The following is a 19298-nucleotide window of genomic DNA, read 5'->3' as shown; positions in this document are numbered from 1 at the left end:
ATAGTTGACGACAAAAAGAAAAGAAAAATAATAATTTTTGTTTTTCTCTTTTTGTTTTGTACCGAAAGAGAGGATGTGTTTTTCATTTTACTTTCTATAGACACTTATTTTTTATGCTAATTCCAACCTTTTCTAACTCATATTTAAGGTCAAGCTAAATTTTTCCAAACATTTACACTAATTACACCACCGCCTCAAACCCATGTTCATCCTATACAACAATTAATATATAGTACAGGTATAAATTAAATAAACACATATAAATCTTAATCCTTTCATAACATCATATATTTTCATATATAAAAATATACTTAACTCCCTATTTTTCTATATAATTTTACTCCTAACAAATATATCTTATAGTTTTAATTTTAAGTGTGACTTAATTTAATCATTAGCTCAAGTTTCATCTTCCTATTCCAAAAATTTTAACCATCTATATATTTAATTTTTTTTAATTGCCTTTTTAATATTTAAAATACTTTATCAGACAATTAAAAATAGTTATGTGTTAAATTGTGTAGTGTTAGTAGTTAAATATGGCATATATATATATATATATATATATATATATAAGTATTATTTTTTATGGTGATTTTTATTTAAATTAACTGCACAGAACATGTCTTTTGTATTAATTGCAGGTCTTTTGTATTAATTTGATATCTCGTAAAAGATTTGAGAGATCAATTTTATTTTCAATAAACGTATTTCCGACGAATATAAATCATACAAATATATTGGGATAGAGACTATAGCTATTTTTTTTTACGAAAATAAAATTAATAATAATTAGCGAAAATACTTCACAATGCCGCACCTGTGTTCGCTTCGCTTTTTTTTACGTGTCTATACGTCTAATATTAAATCGGGATTATTTTTTATATGTCGTCATATACTTAATTGTTTTTTTCTAACGCACCCTTATCATTATTTATTTTTAGGATCACAAAAGTATTGTATTCAATTTTACTGGATCTAGATAAGACCGCTATAAATACTTTTTTCTTTTATCTAAATATTTTATGTATTTGCATAATAAGAAACTGAATTTTGATACAACTAATTTTTCCTATAAAAACACTTGCACTGGATCAATATAGATTTACATTGGACCAGTTCAATTACAAGTTAAAAAAAACAATAGACATATACAAAAACAAATTTCAACTACTTTTAATCTTATTTGACGACACTGTTTCAATTTTTTTTAATTAATTGATCCTCTATTTTTATATCATTTTTTAACGGAAAACATTTTAGAAGTTTTTATTTTTATTTTTTTATATACGATTAATACTATTAAATAGTATTAACTAACTTTCTTAATCAACATAAAAAATAATGATTTATTTTCTTAATTCATTCTAGAGGAAATTATACTCAAGAATTTGACAAACAAATGATGAAAAAAGATAAAATATTTATTCTACTTTACCTTAATCATTAAATGGTTGCTGAAAATTAACTGATTCATTTCAGTTATCAGGCATCTAATTTGATCTTCTTATTAATATTTGGTATTGATATAGTATTTCAATTGTTATGATATTAAATATTTCTAAAAACCAATAAATAAATTATTTTAGCGCTTAAAAAGCCCTGATTAACAAAAAGAAATGCATAGTTAATTCAAGGCATTTTTTGAAATTGTAATTTATTAACAATAACAACTAACAATATAATAAATATGTAATTAATTAATAGTTTTACACAATTAATGTTTTAAAATTAAATATTACACTAAGTACACATAATGCATGAGAATGAAAATGACATAAAGGGGCAAGGTTGAAATTCCCTTAGCAGTCGTACCTTGAAACGGGAAATCAAGAATCGACCTTTTCGGTGACGAGGGACACGTGTTCATCACGAATATACAATCTAAACCGTCCATTACTCAAATCAACATCTAGCCGTCGAAACGTTCCTGTCCCACTATATAATATTCTTCGGTTGAGACAAGCACCTCACAGAAGCAAAATTTTCTGCGATAATAGAAGAATTTTCGAGAAAAAGAAAATCAAGAACTCGGAATCAGGGTTTTCTTTCAGATTCGTGAAAATCTCGAAAGAGGAATACGATTTCAGCCTTAGGTCGATTCCCTTAAAGATCAAACCCTAATATTCTCCTTTTGGAATTTGAGATAAAAGGAATTTAGGGTTTCGGTCTCTATTTTTCCGCTGTCTGTTTTCGCGATCGGCGATTGTATTTTTGTTCCTGACCGTTACGTTTGTAATTTCAACGTTAAGCCTAGGGTTTCGTACTTTCGTTGCGATGAACGACCAATCGCAGATGATGATGAATTTGAACCAGATGAGCCAGCCTCAGATGATGAATCAGGTGCAGATAATAGGTCAGTCGCAGCCACAGATGCTCTCGCACAATCAAGGAATGAATCAACAAGCGCAGCCTCAGATGAAGACAGCACAGATTATGATGAATCAGTCTCAGCCTCCGATGATGAATCGCGGGTACAAGGTTTGGTCTCAGCAACCTCCTCTGGACCCTAGCATGAAGTTCCAGAACCCTATGAAACAGAATTACCGGAGTAACTGGAAGGGGAAGAAGGTCACTGACAAACGCAAGGACCCTAGGAGAATGGAAAAACCCAATCCCAGTGGAATCGCGACTCTTAGTGTTCCGAACACAGGTGTCGTCGGTTACCAGCCCCCAACGCTGAACGAGTTGCAATCGCAAAATCGCTTAAAAGCGCGTAAGTTCTATCCTAAGAAGAAGTTTAATAATAGGTTTGCTCCCTACGCCCCTAGGAATACGACCTCGTTTATTATTCGTGCGAAGAAGTCCGGTGGCATAGCATCTCTTGTGTCACCTTGCCCTGTGACCCCCGCAGTGCTTCCCACGCCTATATTGTCTCCGTCGAGGGAGGTGTTGGGTGATATGGCGAAGGAGGAGTGGGGTGTTGATGGATATGGGTCGATGAAGGGGCTGATTAGACTTCGATCACCGGGGAATGAGGCTGATGTCCATGATTACGAGGAGGAGGATGACGGTGGCTCCAGTGAGAGTGACGTGGAGGAGCATGTGGAGGTGGAGAGGAGGCTGGATCACGATTTGAGTCGGTTTGAGATGATATACCCTAATTATGGAGTGGATTACAACAATGTGTTAGAGAATAGGGTTGATGATCAAGATTCCCATATAGCTCAGTTAGAGGAGGAGAACTTGACGTTGAAGGAGCGGCTTTTCCTGATGGAGAGAGAGTTGGGCGACCTGCGAAGGAGGTTGATGTATCTTGAGAGGCAGAACCAAGCTGTGGAAGATGTCAATGAGGAAGTGGTGGAGAATGGGTCTGAAAATGAGAGTGAGGGTGGATCTGATGTTCCGGTTATGGGAATTGAGAACAATGTGGTGATGGTTGACTCAGTGATGGACAGTGTAAGAGATAGAAGTATTGAAGCCAATGCTAAGCTGGACAATGATGGAGTCTCAGAGGCTGAAGGTGTAGATAATGTTTTTATGGAAGGGTCTGTTCCAAACGAGGCTATTGCGGGGAAAGATGGGATCAGAGGTAATGAATTGGGGAATGACTGTGTGTTTGATGATGTGAGGGAAAAGGACGAGCTGCAGGGTGAAGGGGTGACACAACAGTGTTCGGCTGATAAAATTTTTGCAAAAGAAAATAATGTAATGGATAACAAAGAAAGTGGTGATTTTGAAATGCTGGACAGAAATGATGAATCAACAAGTCAAGGAGCAACGGATGAAAATAAAAAGGACTTAGTCTTAAATGAGAAGGATGAAAGCAAGAGTCAAGTAGTTGGAACAAGTTCAGAGACTTCCAGAGATGATAACTTACCTGTCTCATGTTAGCATGACTTGTTCATCTGAATGCTTTTGAGGGGAAGGCTAGAGTAAAATGAACTCTACAACTTTTTAATGCATAAATGATGTTGGAATTTGTAGATCGTAGTTTAGCAGTTTGCTTTTATTTTGTCGCTATTTTTTTTTTTTATAATTTGTATGGTTTGGTAAAATGAAAGACTGGGAGGACTAGTGGTTTTGTTCTTCGTTGTCATATCTCATGGACATTAATGAGGGACCATAAGGGCTAGAACCTGAGTTTCCTTCTTTTTCTTTTTCCTTCCATAGTAGGGTAGGTTTTTAGTAAAATAGTAAGAGAGATCCTTAAGTTTGCAGGTTCATTTAATGTACACAAGGGATTAAAGTATATTCCAAAGCGTTCTTATAAGCATGTAAAGAACCTGCAAATTTTTTAGGAGAACTAGTGTGTACTGATTCTACTTTTAGTTAATTTCATGCAATTGCCATTGTGTATTTTGTTGGTATTTCTATTTACTCTTGCTTAGGATGATTAGTTTATCTCAGTTTCTTTTGATGAATTTCTTTTCTTTTATTATTATAAATATTCGAAATTTTCACTATTTTATCACGGTGAACTTCTTCAGTTAATGCTGAATAGAATCAATCCGTTTATAGCCTTCTGTTACAACATATTGTCGTGTAATTATAAAATAAGTTAGTTTTTGGATAGATTCTTATAATCCATAAGTGATTGCTTTGTGGCAAATGTGAGAACTATTGTATAGAGTCTGATGTGAAACTTGGTGGTAATGCCCTTAAATGTTTTAGTGGGTTTGGACTTGAGTTTGACAGAAAGCAGTATTTCTGCCAGATTTTACTACGAATGGAGTTTCGCAATCTGGTGTTAGAATTGCTACTGCGTTGGACTTTCCCAAGGAATTGGATGGCTGATGATTGATGATGATGAAGGGGTTCAGTATTTATAAGGGTTCAGATGGAAAAAGGATGCGGGGGTTCTACTTCAAAAGCGAAAATGGAAGTTTCTTTGCCGGTAATTTCTCTAATAATTCTTTTATTCCTATTCTCCTTGAACTTCAAGTTTTTAAATCTCAATTAAATACAATGACGAGTTGTGATCATTTTTGTCGTGCCTGTTTCCCTTCTTAACTGTTTATCTGTTTTATTTATTTTGGCTTTTATATATATATATATATATATATATATATATATTTAACCATTGTTTCTTGTGTTTACAGGTAAATTAGTGTTTTGCTGCCAGGCCATACAAGACAAAAGGAGTAAAATAGAGGTGTATGTGGCTAACTTTGTAGTTACACGGTTGTAAGAGTTAGAGCCATCTCTTCCTAGTTATGAATTGGATAAACGTAACAGCTGCCACTTCAACTGCTACCTGTTGTCTGCAGATTCCGATCCACGAGTTGGACTTGGCATGTCACGTGTCCAGGAGATGCTTTTATGGCCAAGGAGCTGATTTCGTGTGTTTGGTTTGACCTCTGCAAATTTTCCTAATATTTGTTAACGCGTTTCAAGACTCAAAATGCAGTAGCAAGTGTTTGACGGATGGAAAAAAACATGAATTTTGTTGAATCCACGTAATTTCCATGGTTGACCTGCCTTTTCATGCTGTTGTTAATGTTGATGTTGTTTTTCTACTCTTTACCCTGCCCGGTAGTATTGTTTCTTTTAAGCGTTCTTTAAGCCCTGTCGCACTCAATTCGTCTCTTTGTGTTTAAAGTGTTGACTAATTTTTTGGTTGTTGCTGGATTAAGATTCTTTTACTATATTTTCAGATGATCACAAAATATTGTTTTTTTTTGCTACGCAGTTTTTATTCAATTTCGGTCGTGAAATAAAAGGGACGAGTAGCCCCCAAAAAAAAACATAGTTCATATATGCAAGGAAATAAATATTTTATTTAAAAACGGTTTTTAAAAGACGATTTATTTAATCATTCATATATAATCCCTTTGAACGACATCAAACAAAAGGAGTTATTATATCATAGATTATTGATTATAACATTTAACATTTTAAGATTAAATAAATTAGTTGTAAATAATGTTTTGTAATTAGAATATCCATACAGATATTTTGTAATAAAAATGAATGGTTTTGTAAGAAACATGAAGTGCAGTGATCTGGATGTGTGGATAGTGGAAGCGGTGCAGCGAAGCGATATTTTATCTATATCTTCCTTGCTGGTTTGCCACGTATGCAAGTTGCTCTTGGCGCCAAGTTATTGGGCACATAACAGAACAAGGGGAAGCTCGAGCTTGCTCTCTTATGAATACAGCAACTATAATAATGGCTCTGAATGTCGTAAATCTAGGGTTTCAACCTTCGATTCTTCCATCTTCTCCTTCATCTTTTGTTTCTCCCAAGCCATTGAAGGATCGGTTCGTGCCTGGTTGTTCTAGGGTTGAGCAGATATCATTTACTGAATCTGAGAACTCACTCATCGAAGCGCTTCTTGGCATCCAGGGACGCGGGCGTTCTTCGTCTCCTCAGCAGCTCAATGTCGCACTCTCTTCAACCTTTCTTCACTTCCTTTCCCAATTCACCGTTCACCATTCATTTTTCTCTCTCTTTATTTTTTGCTCTATCAGGCTGTTGAGCGTGCTGTTCAAGTCCTCGAACGTTTGGGAGGTGTACCCGATCCGGTTCGTCTTCAATTCTTCAATACTTCAATACTTTTTTCTCTTCATCATTTTTTGTTCTGTAAATATCTGTAAGCAAACTCTCTGTTATCGTGTCTTTCTCCGTTGATCCATGAAATTAAATTATGCAGACAAACTCCAATTTGATCGAGGGTCGCTGGCAGCTAATTTTCACCACAAGACCGGGAGCAGCATCGCCGATTCAGGTTCTGACACGCCTTTGCTTCTTGGATATCGCAATAATGGTTTATTTATTGGCTTCGACTTATATTTTTATAATTGTCTAATGCCTTCATTATGGTAACTTGGGTTTTTTATAAAAAGAAATACAGAAGTCGGATAAAATGATATTTGAATTGAGTGCAAATTATTAACGAATCATCAAGGCCCTATAACTGGCTGCTATTTCAGCAAATAGTTGGCTCACTCCGTCTTTTTCCAAGGTGAATTTATTGTTGATTGTGTGATTTGGATCGTACTAAAAAAATTAAAGTCTTTTGATGTCTCATTTAAAAACTATTATACTATTATTATTAGTATTATTATGACGATGACAACAATTTGAGTATTTTTCATCGTTTAAACGTTATGTTATTATTTTGAAAGATAAATCTTACGTAAAGCTTCCTCACTTCGGAATACATGGATTTATCTTTGATTCTTAGAACGACCATGTCATTAGGTAATTATCCAACACTCTTCATAGATATTGATAGACATTTTGTTAAATCCCTAACGGGAAGGCAGCATATATTATTTATCCTTCACTACATGGGATCCATTCTGTACATTTAGGCATATAACTGAAATTCATCTACCACCAGAAAAAGTGTGTGACATGACCTGTTCAAGACATACTCTGTAAATTGCTTGATGATGCGTCTCAATGTGGTATTCTATATTGTTCTTTCAGAGAACCTTCGTAGGGGTTGACTTTTTTAGTGTATTTCAAGAGGTTTATCTTCGAACAAATGATCCACGCGTATGCAATATTGTGTCGTTTTCTGATGCTATCGGTGAGCTCAAAGTGGAGGTAATACGGAATAACTTAAATTGAAGTTACAAATTTAATACACATTTCTGAGTAAAATTTAACTTTTTGATCTATTTTTATAACACTTGGTAACTCTATGACACTCATTGAGGCCCTTTAGCTCAAGAGGCTTTGCCTATAGTCGTAAATTAATCGTGCTAAACAGCGCCTTAGTTGTTTTAGTTCTTGTTTTATGTCTTTCAATTTACATAGGCGGCAGCTTCAATTGAAGATGGAAAAAGAATCCTTTTTAGGTTTGACAGAGCTGCTTTTTCTTTTAAATTTCTTCCGTTTAAAGTTCCGTATCCAGTTCCATTTAAGCTACTTGGAGATGAAGCAAAAGGTTGGTTAGACACCACATATTTGTCGAATTCGGGAAACCTTCGTATCTCGAGAGGAAATAAGGTGATTAGGCATTTTCAGTGTAAACATCGTTCTAGTAGTCTTTTAATCCGTTCCTCGAGTAAAGTGCTTAATTGTCAATAACATGGAAGTATTTCTATATTTGTTTTATATTTCTAAGAATTATTAGCAACATATCTTTAGTGCAGGGAACAACATTTGTGTTACAGAAGCAAACTGAACCAAGGCAAAAGTTATTGACAGCTATTTCCTCAGGGAAGGGTATTAACGAGGTCAGAAAGCTGATTTAGTTGTTTGTGTAGTTTTATAAACACAACTGGGATATTTCAATTGTAAATGCTTTTCACATCCTCAATTCCATCAGGCAATAGACGAACTTATTTCCTTAAAGCAGAACAGTGGTCAAGAAGAACCAGAACTAGAAGAGGGTGAGTGGCAGATGTTGTGGAATTCACAGGTAAATTTTTTGTCATTACTTATTGAAGCTCATTAAAATGTGTACATTTTTTGTTGCAAAGTGCCTTTTCCTATTGAAACAATTTACTATCTGCAGACTGTAACAGATAGTTGGATAGAGAATGCAGTGAATGGGCTGATGGGCAAGCAGGTATCGTATTCATCTTGCACCTTTACGTTACCTCTGTTCTCCACAAATTCAGATTTATATGTAATGATGGGCGTTGCAGATTATCAGGAAGGATGGAAGAATAAAGGTCCTGGTTGATATCTTGCTTGGGCTTAAGTTTTCCATGACTGGAAATTTTGTGTAAGTTTTTTTTTTTTTTTTTTTTTTTCATGTGAGAGGATTCTCAAAACAAAGAAAATAGGAATGCATGTAGTGGTTATGAATGGACCATCCTCCGGTGGCGGTGTAGAGCAATAGTGGATAACTTTCGGATTCAGCCTTGGATAAGTATAAAGCTTAAAGGTCAAGAATTGAGAGAGAGTAGAAATAATATTAGAACTGGGTATGTTTAATGTATGCTTCATATTTTTCCCTGAATTTGGCAGAAAAACTGGCTCCAGACTGTATGACGTTACCATGGATGATGCAGCGATAATTGGTGGTCCATTCGGATATCCCCTAGAAGTGAAAAACAACTTCATATTGGAGCTTCTGTAAGATGGCATATTCTTTGTTAAACCAAAAAGCTCCCTCAAGTTTTAGAAAATTGATTTATAAAGTAGCGTTTAAAAACTAAAAACTGAGTAGATTTGGCTTTTTCTCTTCTACCCTTTGCAGATACAGCGACGAGAAGCTCAGAGTTAGCCGGGGATACAATAATATTCTTTTCGTACATGTTCGTACGGATGCATTGAGATGAATTAACGTCTTATTGTCTAGAAGGATAAAGCATAAGATGTTTTGTAAGTGAAGACTAATCAATTGTGTATTAAACTGTTCTTGGCATCGCAAACTAAATACAATAAGGATTTACTTCATGTTCACTAAAGGTTTCGTGTGATGTGGATTTTATAATTCTGATCAGATTCTACACTCTTCAATTTGAGAAAACTAAAAATGTTCATAAAAAGAAATTAATTATATCATTTTCTTTTATCCAAAAATAGGTCAGGTTTACTTCAAAAGCAGTCCTCGATCCGAACATACAATATACTCTATGGAACAACCGTGGAATCCAGGTTCAACATACGCACGCACACAAGAAAGTTTATATTATAGATAAACCCGTTCACTTTGCAATTACTATTATTCTATGATGACATCATAAAGAACAAACAATTAATGAATATGAAATTATATGTTCAACCTAAACAAAAATTACAGACAAGGAAGAAGGAACTAACTTCTTGCTCGTCAAACCGTTTTGAGAAGGACATACAGAAAATCTAGGCAATCACTTCACTCCTACTCCCATCCTGCTGTACTTTAATGCCTTCTTGTTCGTAGATCGTATTTTTTTCCTCAACGCTGGGCTTTCCCTCAGCCGGCTCTTCTAAGTTCGAGGGTTTTTCCTCAGCTGGCTCTTCTACGTTAGAGGGTTTTCCCTGTTGCAGACAACAAATTCAGGTTATCAACTACAAAATAGTGATCGTACAAGTGTAATATTTTGATAAAACATTGTGTCTTCCACAATGGTTGATGAAGATAACCTTGTTTCGATCACGCCATCCAAGTCCAAATGGACGAGAAAGCAAACTTATCCTCCTAGCAGGGATTTCCGCTGTAGGCTCTTGACTGTTTCTCGATACTGGGGATTCAGACTGTGATCTATAAATCAAGATAACATCAAATAAAGTTCGTCATACAGTGCATAAGTAATATCAAACATTTATTATCCTTTCCAACATTTCCTCAAATAGGAAGGAAAGCTGCTTTATTTGGAGGGTGGGTAGGGGTGGGGAGACAAAACTTTGAAATAAAAATATTAAATAGAAAACCATGTTGAAACAAAAAAAAAAATTACTGTAGGTGCGCATATAAAGAGTAAAGAGATATTTCAAAAACTTAAAAATTAAATATACCGGGGAGATTGCAGCACTTTAACTTGGCCGTGCTGATACTGTAATGTAGCCTCTAGCATAGATTCTGCCATAACTGCTCTCTTCTCCATTTCAGTAAGGGCAGCAGTTGCTTCTTCGTACTTTTCCTGCCAGTATAATATGTATCACTGTGAGATGTTGCAGTACCAAAATTCACCATTTGGCAGTCAAAATATAATATAGCAGTGTACAAAAGCATTGGTCTTGACATAGATGACCATAATAGCAATTTACAAATATCAGTGTATTCAGAACAGTGCAATCACAAACACCACCTCCCCCATCGTAAACGAAAAAAAAAGAAAAAAACTGAAACAAACATGATCAACTATATCCAGCATATTTGACTAAAATGTGACAATAGGATGCAATTTCTTCCAACTGGTGGCATTCAACTATAGCCCGTGCCAGAATAATTAATATAGCCACTATGATACAATGATGTCCAAATCAGAAACAGTTTACTGAAAAAATATTATGCTTTTATATATATATATATATATATATATATATATATATATAGAGAGAGAGAGAGAGAGAGAGAGAGAGAGATTGTATTACTAGACAGATACAAGATGAAACAGGGAAAAGGGTAACCTGAAGGACTTGGGCAGCATATCTTTGTGCGGCTGCATCTTGCTCAGCAAACCTACGAGCATCCTCAGTCACCTTCTGCTCTTGCTCCACTCGCATCAACACCTATCAGCAGCAAACTCTCAGTCACAGAAAGAGACAGCATAGTTTATCTCAACAATAATGAATATAGACAGACAAAAGTTATACCTGAAGCATAGCAGTTTCTTGTTCTTGTTTATCGGAAAGTGCCTGCCGAAGTTGAGCAACGTCTTCTTCTAGTTGCTCTACCTGAAGAAAACAAGAATTGGATGCTTTAAATCGTCGATAACAAATTACATCTCAATCTCGAGGACATCTAATCTATAGTTGTCAGATGCTTACGATTCGCAAATTAGAATCACATAATCCGTTTCACTCAATTCTATATCATAGATAAGTAGTATGTAGATGTCTTTGAATAGTATAGATATATGGACGGATTTGTATGAATCTATATCAATAATATGAATCACACAAATAAGTGTTTCACCTTTTTATCTTCTTTTTTTTCAATAATTCTCATTAAATAGATTGAAAATGAATGAGCTTAAATCATTAGATGGAAAAGGAACTAAAGGAATTGTTTTGAGAGACTTACGATAAGTTCGTTCCATCAATTTCTAGTTTAAAACGATTACATTTGATCACGGTACATCTAATTAACCAAGTTCACACAAATACTAATTCAACCATATAAACATCAGCCAGTTTTAGAAATTCCTGTCTGTGTACCATGGACCTGAATCTGTATCCTGGATTCAACCCGCACTTTGGAAGGAAAGGGCATCACAAAATAGATGTAGGAATATTATACAATTGTGTGTGATAATAAGAACTTTTGGAGAACTACACCATAAAAGCTAGTTGATGTAATTGGAGAGACTAGGGCCATATAAATCACATACTAGCATTACACGCTTCCAATGTGGGACTCAAGTCTCATCCCTTGTAATTGAATCCCAACATTCCATCACACTACCAAATCTTGGTGCTCATGCAGACTGGTTATGCGCTATCCCTTTAACTAGTCTTTGTTTGGCACAACATTATAATGCAGTGTCACCATGCACTATCCCTTTGACTAGTCTTTGGCACACGCTACAATGCAAGCGACACCAACCATGCAGCTCATTTGTAGCTAAGAAACATGGCTGGCTACGCACTCGCCTTTTAACTAGTCTCTGGTGAACATTAAAATGGCAGCGTTACCATCTGCTGCATGTTGGTAGTCGATAGATATGGTGAAAAGTTCTAATACCAATTGACAAGAACCTCGGTGGAACCAAACCACAAAAGCTAAATTGGACCAAGCACCATGAGACACAAGTCTCATACCTTGTAATTGGACCAAGCACCAATGCCTGTGCAAAATGACAGTTGTGAAATCTACAATACCTAAGAAAAATCAGTTTGGCCTTTGGCATGGAAAATTCCAGGCAGCAAGAGCAACAAATCTCTTCCTGAGCACCTTCTAATTGTTAAATGGGAAAGGAAAGACTCTTCTCCAATGGGTAGAACTCAGAACAACTTCAGAGGAAGGATAGAAAGGAAATACTCTCTGCAGCTTTGATATCAGTAAACAATAAGATACTACTAGCACGTCCTTACTCATTAGTTTAGTACTATTTAATTGAATGGTTGCATGAACCAAGGAACAGGTATTGTGTTTTATTATGCTGTGAAGAAACTCTATATGTAGATCTCGCTCAGAAAATTCACCAATTAGCCTTAAGATGTGATTGCATAATACAATATCCAAGAACTTCATAGTAAAATGTTGCCTTGTATAGTAACTATGGCAATAACAGCATGATGAGAAAGAAAAAATCTCATGTGCAGTCATGACTTACCTTTGCACTCAGTTGCCGCCTATTGTCCTGCTTGACCATTTCCATTAATGCTGTTTCCAGCTCCTCTGCCCTGATAAAAAGGAAGAAATTTCAAGGACTAAATGCTATATGTATAAAATCCATTAACATTATTAATCACTCTGTCCATGCCTCAACCCTTAACATATAAAAAACAAGGGAAAATGTGTTTCAGCTCCCTTATTTGCGGTCAAACGTAGTCTTTGTAATTAAAGTCAATCAAAATGGCCCTTGGATTTATATGGAAATTCATGGAATCGGTCCCTAGCCTGTAATGCTTAAAGTAACATGCGACACCAAGGACTAGTTCCACCATATTTCATAAATGCAAAGATCAAATTTGTCAATTTTAAAAAACAGATACCAACACTACGTTGACAAAAAGAATAGAGCCTTAAAATGAATTTTCCCAAACAACAAACTATAATGGAGAGAATTATTTCATCTCTGCATTATTTCACATGTGCACAGATATATTATATAGAAGAAAACTGAAATGGAAATAATGACATTCCCGGAAATAATTGGGAATCTCAGAGTTACAGAAATATGAAATGAAAATATAATAGTTTACTATAACCCTTATAATGAGATAATGTAAATTCCAAAATTTAGAGATTGATTAGACAAATTAAAAAATTTCTGAAACTGAAATTACAAACTTAAACTTCGCTCAGCACATCAAATCAAGAGCTGTAATAAATAGACTGAAATACTCGATTTTATAATTATATATCCAATACTTTATGGGGGTGGGTAAATGATTTAGAGTAGGCTAGTTAGGGGGAAAAGAAAACAGTTGTAAGACTGCAAGAAAACTCAGATTTCAAGTACCTAAGAATGGATGATCTTTTCTCCTCTAGTAGTCGACAAAGTTCAACCTTCAACCAGACAACCTGCATAGAGTTAAAATGTCAGACTAATGCTATGTTGTAATTAATTAGCTGCTCGCCTTTTTGATTGGGGTAGATGAGCATTCACTGATAATAAAGGTTTCAACCTACTTTTTATTTTACAGAAAAAGAGGGAGGAGGGGCGAATTGAGAAATTCATACAGCAAGTCTCACTATCACACTGTCCTAGTTTTGCGGGATGTAATCCCTTTACTGTTTTCCTAAAATTAGATGAGTGATAATAAATAAGTGGTGTTGCAAAGTAAAACAAAACCAAAAACTATATCCAAACATATAGCATGAACAATGTTATACTAAACCCTGTACAAGTCTGATAAGATATATAGACATTGAACTAGACACCAGTTAGGACAACCAAAGTCCTACTCAAGAACCTGTTAACCACACTGAATTTAAGGGGCCATTTAAGATGAATGCATTCATTAGTGGGTACCCAAAAGTAATATTATCACTTTATCAAACTTAGATTGTTTTAACTTCAGTGTTGGTAATTTGAGAACGGTATATGTGCTAAAAGATAGCAGTAAATGCACCGTTAACTATATCACAGTCTAATAGAAAGTGAGAAGGGTAAAAGGGAAAGACAAAAACGACCTGCTCTTGAAGATCTGGAACAGAATCTATCTCACCCTCTCCAGTCAGACTAATTAGAATTTCATCTGCATTAGTGGAACCAGATTCTGTACGAGATAAGCTGTCAAGCACTTGCATATCGGTTGATTGTTCTGTTTTAGAGTCATGTTTAAAACCAAAAAGCTTTGAAGCCAGTCCCTGAGAATCCCTCCAAGCTTTAAGCCCTTTCGATCTTTCTTCAATGGAAGCTATTACAGCAGGCCGATGTTTGTTCCTCAGCTGCTGCAACCGAGTTTCATTTATACTTTGGTAACCCATGCAAGCCGTCAATACAAGCTGACTGCTGTCAAATGTGGAGCCAGCCAATGACTGAAGTAAAGTAACAGCATCTCCAGCATCCTTTGTTGTTACCAATGCAGGACCTACAGGACACGATAAATTTAAGATCTGCTAATATATGTATGGTTTAAGAAATGCTAGTTTGCTTTTTCCAATAATACTCTATGTACTCTGAAATAACAAACATTTTTCAGCCAGTACCATATAGCTCCATTAAAGCAACAGCAGTTCTAAAGAGCATGACTCGGTTTCCCTCAAAAAGAAGCACATCCCACACTCGAAGAACTGAAGTCCAAATAATGACAATAGATGAGAAGGAAGGGCAAACAAATGCATAGAAATGTACATTTGACAATAGCAACGTTGTCAAATAAGACTAAGCCACACTACTCAACAGATAGAACATTAAACCTGACCACTTTCCCAAGGAAGCATGTTCACAAAAATGGACAGGAACCAAGGACCAGTAACCCATGCCACCTGCACTCCCAGATAATCTAGATGATTGGCTGCAAATTAGGTACACAAGAAAATATCAATTAAGAAAGGGAACACTAGAAACAAAACTCACTTTGGTGAGTTCAAATTCAAAATGAAATAAGATAGTTTACAGACCCAATTTGGGAAACCTCTCCCTCACCAACTCCTCAAAAACAAGTTGATCCACCTGATAAAATGATAACATATTATAATGAATATATGTTAATGTTTAATAACAGCTACATATATTATTTAATTTAATCACGAGTATATAAAGTAAAGAAACAATACTTGAGATTCTATCATTTCCTCTGAATAATAGCCATCAAAATAATCATCTAAAATGCCCATTAAGGTCCTGGGGAAAACCGTAATCAGTGGTTAAACATAAATCTACTCAATTTGCAAATGAATAGCAGCTAAAAATGCTTTGCAACCATAAAGCAATCGGTCAGGTATTCCTTCAAGACGATGCTCACCAAACATTCAACAGTTATAACAATGATGATCTCTATTCATAATTTACTTTGAAAAGTTCACCATATACTCTTAAAGTCATTTAGGGACATACCAAAAGGCATTTTCTTCAGGCATCAAAAGTAGCAATAAGCCAGCAAAAAAATTCATGGCCTGCAATATAAATTATTTCAACAAGTTAAATCAGTGGGCTATACATGTCATGATAATACATGAAATGTACATGTGAGAGTGCATATAGTAACTAATGAGCATAAATTATCTAAGTATCTATGTGACAGGACAGCTCACTGCTAGGCCTTAGGGAAATTTACAACTGTAGTCAGGCATGCCACCTCTAAACAGCTCTTGCTGGAGGCGTTACGCATAAAATAGTTCCCAATTCTTCAAATAAATTTACAATTTCAGTAAAAGGTTTCAGTAAGAGAATGCACATGTATCAACCAGTCCTGCTGTGCTTTGTACATGTTTCAAGACCAAAGGTCTTTCTTTCTCAATAAACAGTGTGTTTTGGATATCATTATCAAGTATACTATTTCTGTACGTGAGATATACTTTTTTCCAACTGTGTAATATCTAGTTTGTTCTTTTTCAGATTGTAGTTACAGAATCGGTTATTGGTTACAAATGAACAGCAGTCATTTGTACTTTCTCTCAAAGTAATAAATCATTCTTCTTGTTAATTCAATACTATACAAGTTACACAGATCATCTTCAACTCATATTATCAAGTACAAGCCTTGAGAAACACGTTGGTTTAAAGTCAAAAAACTACACAAAGACCACCAAAACAATACATTTTGTGGAAGAGAAAGAGTGAAAGGATAATGATTGGTCCAAAGTATCACTTTATAGAATTTATATATACGAGTGTTTTACATCAGATAGTAGTGCGGGATAAATCAGTGGCAAATTTGGCTTTGCAAGACTTTGAAAATTTTTCTTAAAGTTGCCATTGGAAAATCCTTGACTCATCATTTAAAGGTTATGAAATTCAAGCAGGCAATTTGTATTTTTTGAAAATGGTGTAAATAAGGTAACCTAGATGCCTGTTGTCGTTGATTCATTGGACCGTGGTATCTCATTAACTTACAAGTTACTTGAATCAATTATTTATGTCTTGTCAGCTGTATGTATGTTTAATATAAACACTTCGTGATATTGACTGAAAGGGAAAACAGCTTTATATATATATATATATATATATATATATATATATATATATATATATATATATATATATATATAAAGAGTGGTTAAACAGAAATGTAACAATTTAAAGAAGCAAGGACCTGGCAGTAACCAACTGAGGGGTTATGTCGAGCATATGCAGTAAGTAATCGCCTCAAAGCGTTTCTACCATCCTCATCCAGAGCAGGATGACCAGGAAATGTTCGAGGCAGGTCCTGCACAAACAAGAAATAATCACAGACTTCTATCAAAAAATTTATACTTAATGTCACAGTATTTAGAACAGTGAGGTCGAAATATCAAATGCAAGTACCTTCTCAATCTGCCCTTTCCATTTTTCTGGCATACGTACAAAATCTCCACCTGTTTTCCCATTACTGTCAATTGACTGCAAGCTTTGCTGATCGGTTTTAATTTCAGAATCACTCTCCGAGGCTAGCAGATCCTGATAATACTTCTCCACCCTCCTTGCTTTTACACCAACAAAAGCTTGCCAAAGCTGAAATACAATAACAAACAAAAATAAGATAAACTTTGCAAGAAATGCAATTCTCAAACATATAATTCATACCTCTCCCCGCAATGCCATCGGTACTCCGCCACGAATCAGAACTTCCAACTCTTCTCTCCAAGGAAACGAAGCCTCTGGTGGTGCAGCATCAGCTGTAATACCATTTGCAGAGGCATTTGTGCCATCAGCAAGAGGCATATCTGGACTAGGATCAGACTTCTCAACATCATAATACTCCTCCTCAGAGTCTTCCTCGAATACTCCTTTTGGTGATTTAACATCATCAGAATGCAATGGTGACTTTTCAGTTTCAATAATCTCGTCATCTTTTAACACGTATTTCTTGACCCTTTCATCTTTTACTGATCCGCCTTTCTTCTTTACACGAACACTCATCATATCCTCAATAGTTCGAAGAGTTGGTCTTATCTCAGTCCACAACTGGACTCTATGAACTTTTGCCTCCGTCGCTGGTACCTCCTTTTGACTATCATTTTCAGCTGCACTCTCAGAATCATCTGGTATCCGGTTGCTTGCTTCATGAAAACCCTTCTCTGAGCTAGGATCAGCTTCTGGCTCTGCAACTTCATCACCCAAAACTTTCTCACCATCCCCAACAACTAATCTGTCTGTGGCCAATTTAGTAGACTCTGCCTGTCTTTCAAGAAACAAGCTCCACCGCTCTGACCTTTCCTCTTCTTCCTCCTGAAATTGCAGTAAAAAGTGTTACACTTGGAACAACATCAAGGTAGCAAGAATTCCCACCAACAGGTAGCGCACAAATGACATCTAAATCCTTTTTAGTTGGATTCTTCAGTTTTACTGGAAGTAAAATTTACTTCACAACATTCTCCTAATCCTTCCTTAAAACGCTTAAACTGGAATCATAAATCCAAAGCATGACAAGACCTTGTATATGTTAGCATATTCACGGTATCTTTGCAGGTGCTGAGGCCGCACAGTAAACCCATAGGCGTCCCTGTTCACACCAAACACGCATTAATTTTCAAAAACAAATCAACTCTAATAATAAACAGATAAAAACAAAAAAAATAACATACACCCAAAAGAAATAACCACAAACATACAATAGGTACGACTCTAACAACAAATTTAAGCAAAAAGCAACTCAAATCGCCAGTCGTCCACTCCGAAGTTAAAACGACGACACATTCCGCACACAACGCACGTCCATAGCAGTCGGCATTGAATACCTCAAACGATTATCACTATTCACTACTCACTACTAAGTAACAAACGAAGAAAGAAGACCAAACGAGACGCAACCGGCGTCAACTCAAATTCAAAGGACCAAGATCGATCTTCACAATCCACTAATTCGATTAAAAACAAAATAAAACACCAATTCAACGGTAAGTCGCGTGGTGGTCCAAGCGAATTTAGAAAGCAAACTAAAGAGTGAAATGAAGCGCCAATTGACGGATCTAACATAAAACGATAATGAAGGAGGAAAATACCTCTTGTGTTCAAAGGTGATGAGAGGGTTTACGATTTTGTTAGGCTTCATTTACAGATTGGATCGGCGAAGGTTGAGAACAAGATCTTCTTCGCCTGGAATTCGAGCAAACAAAGGAATGCGTCTTTGTGCAGTTAGTTTGTGCAAGCTAGTGGCAGTATGCTACAAATACAAGCAGAGTAGAGAATAAGAGAGAGAAAGAAGAGAGAGAAAGAAGAGAGAGAAAGAGAGCACATGCACACTGTGCGAGAAGAGAGCGAAAATGGCGTCACGTTATTATTACATGTGCTGCGTGATACTCTCACACAGCGCTCCAAAAGCTAAAAAGGTTCGGTGTGGTGTGGTATGCTTCGGTTGCCTTCTTCACATTTTCACTTTTCTTTCCTCATCCATCAACGATTGCTGTTTCAGTTTTTTTGACCAGGTTCTAATGCTTCCTAATCAATTTCACCTTTCTAATAATACTAAATAATAATAATAATAATAAT

At 35.7% G+C, this 19298-nt stretch overlaps 3 protein-coding genes across 8 annotated transcripts; 2 read left to right on the top strand and 1 right to left on the bottom strand.

The window, feature by feature from the left end:
* The first annotated feature begins 1978 nt into the window (after positions 1 to 1978).
* Positions 1979 to 5421, top strand: LOC114189509. 2 transcript variants are annotated; one of them, XM_028078092.1, is made up of 3 exons: positions 1979 to 4837; positions 5043 to 5097; positions 5211 to 5421. In XM_028078092.1, the coding sequence occupies exon 1, from the start codon at positions 2278 to 2280 to the stop codon at positions 3832 to 3834; it is 1557 nt and encodes a 518-aa protein (XP_027933893.1). In that variant the 5' UTR covers positions 1979 to 2277; the 3' UTR covers positions 3835 to 4837; positions 5043 to 5097; positions 5211 to 5421. The 2 variants fall into 2 exon arrangements, with proteins under 2 accessions (XP_027933893.1, XP_027933892.1); XM_028078091.1 differs by having other exon boundaries at positions 5043 to 5421.
* Positions 5422 to 5918: 497 nt separating this feature from the next.
* On the top strand, positions 5919 to 9314 carry LOC114189510 (probable plastid-lipid-associated protein 12, chloroplastic). 3 transcript variants are annotated; one of them, XM_028078093.1, is made up of 11 exons: positions 5919 to 6324; positions 6414 to 6467; positions 6596 to 6670; positions 7378 to 7497; positions 7711 to 7902; positions 8049 to 8132; positions 8225 to 8317; positions 8414 to 8467; positions 8547 to 8626; positions 8872 to 8979; positions 9104 to 9314. In XM_028078093.1, exons 1-11 carry the CDS (start codon positions 6091 to 6093, stop codon positions 9183 to 9185), a joined length of 1176 nt encoding a protein of 391 aa, XP_027933894.1. In that variant the 5' UTR covers positions 5919 to 6090; the 3' UTR covers positions 9186 to 9314. The 3 variants fall into 3 exon arrangements, with proteins under 3 accessions (XP_027933894.1, XP_027933895.1, XP_027933896.1); XM_028078094.1 differs by lacking the exon at positions 7378 to 7497 and having other exon boundaries at positions 5920 to 6324; XM_028078095.1 differs by lacking the exon at positions 7711 to 7902 and having other exon boundaries at positions 5921 to 6324.
* A 162-nt stretch (positions 9315 to 9476) lies between these two features.
* On the bottom strand, positions 9477 to 19243 carry LOC114189508 (TBC1 domain family member 10B). Of its 3 annotated transcripts, none has more exons than XM_028078088.1 (19): positions 19094 to 19243; positions 18812 to 18972; positions 18243 to 18312; positions 17394 to 18038; positions 17136 to 17321; positions 16924 to 17037; positions 15726 to 15784; positions 15446 to 15512; positions 15290 to 15341; positions 15091 to 15183; positions 14876 to 14959; positions 14357 to 14757; positions 13683 to 13744; positions 12831 to 12900; positions 11149 to 11229; positions 10963 to 11064; positions 10348 to 10472; positions 9976 to 10093; positions 9477 to 9870 (listed from the first exon to the last, which is right to left on the bottom strand). In XM_028078088.1, exons 2-19 carry the CDS (start codon positions 18859 to 18861, stop codon positions 9712 to 9714), a joined length of 2538 nt encoding a protein of 845 aa, XP_027933889.1. In that variant the 5' UTR covers positions 18862 to 18972; positions 19094 to 19243; the 3' UTR covers positions 9477 to 9711. The 3 variants fall into 3 exon arrangements, with proteins under 3 accessions (XP_027933889.1, XP_027933890.1, XP_027933891.1); XM_028078089.1 differs by having other exon boundaries at positions 18812 to 18905; positions 19045 to 19241; XM_028078090.1 differs by having other exon boundaries at positions 18812 to 18905; positions 19094 to 19234.
* Between the last annotated feature and the right edge of the window lie 55 nt (positions 19244 to 19298).

This window comes from Vigna unguiculata, chromosome 7, assembly GCF_004118075.2.
Source record: "Vigna unguiculata cultivar IT97K-499-35 chromosome 7, ASM411807v1, whole genome shotgun sequence".
In the NCBI taxonomy this organism is placed as follows: Eukaryota; Viridiplantae; Streptophyta; class Magnoliopsida; order Fabales; family Fabaceae; genus Vigna; species Vigna unguiculata.
The sequence above is the reverse complement of the archived record's forward strand: the minus strand, read 5'-3'. Positions and strand labels throughout refer to the sequence as shown.

What these genes read in the sequence shown, in the direction of transcription:
- LOC114189509 (XM_028078092.1), top strand. Translation starts at nt 2,278, where the DNA reads ATGAACGACCAATCGCAGATGATGATGAATTTGAACCAGATGAGCCAG.
- LOC114189508 (XM_028078088.1), bottom strand. Translation starts at nt 18,861, where the DNA reads ATGAAGCCTAACAAAATCGTAAACCCTCTCATCACCTTTGAACACAAG. An exon ending in AATATGCTAACATATACAAG is followed by an intron (nt 18,039 to 18,242) that starts GTCTTGTCATGC and finishes CTGCAATTTCAG; the next exon opens with GAGGAAGAAGAGGAAAGGTC. An exon ending in CATGCTTCCTTGGGAAAGTG is followed by an intron (nt 14,960 to 15,090) that starts GTCAGGTTTAAT and finishes TTTGGACTTCAG; the next exon opens with TTCTTCGAGTGTGGGATGTG.
- LOC114189510 (XM_028078093.1), top strand. Translation starts at nt 6,091, where the DNA reads ATGAATACAGCAACTATAATAATGGCTCTGAATGTCGTAAATCTAGGG. An exon ending in AGATGTTGTGGAATTCACAG is followed by an intron (nt 8,318 to 8,413) that starts GTAAATTTTTTG and finishes TACTATCTGCAG; the next exon opens with ACTGTAACAGATAGTTGGAT. An exon ending in AACTTCATATTGGAGCTTCT is followed by an intron (nt 8,980 to 9,103) that starts GTAAGATGGCAT and finishes TACCCTTTGCAG; the next exon opens with ATACAGCGACGAGAAGCTCA.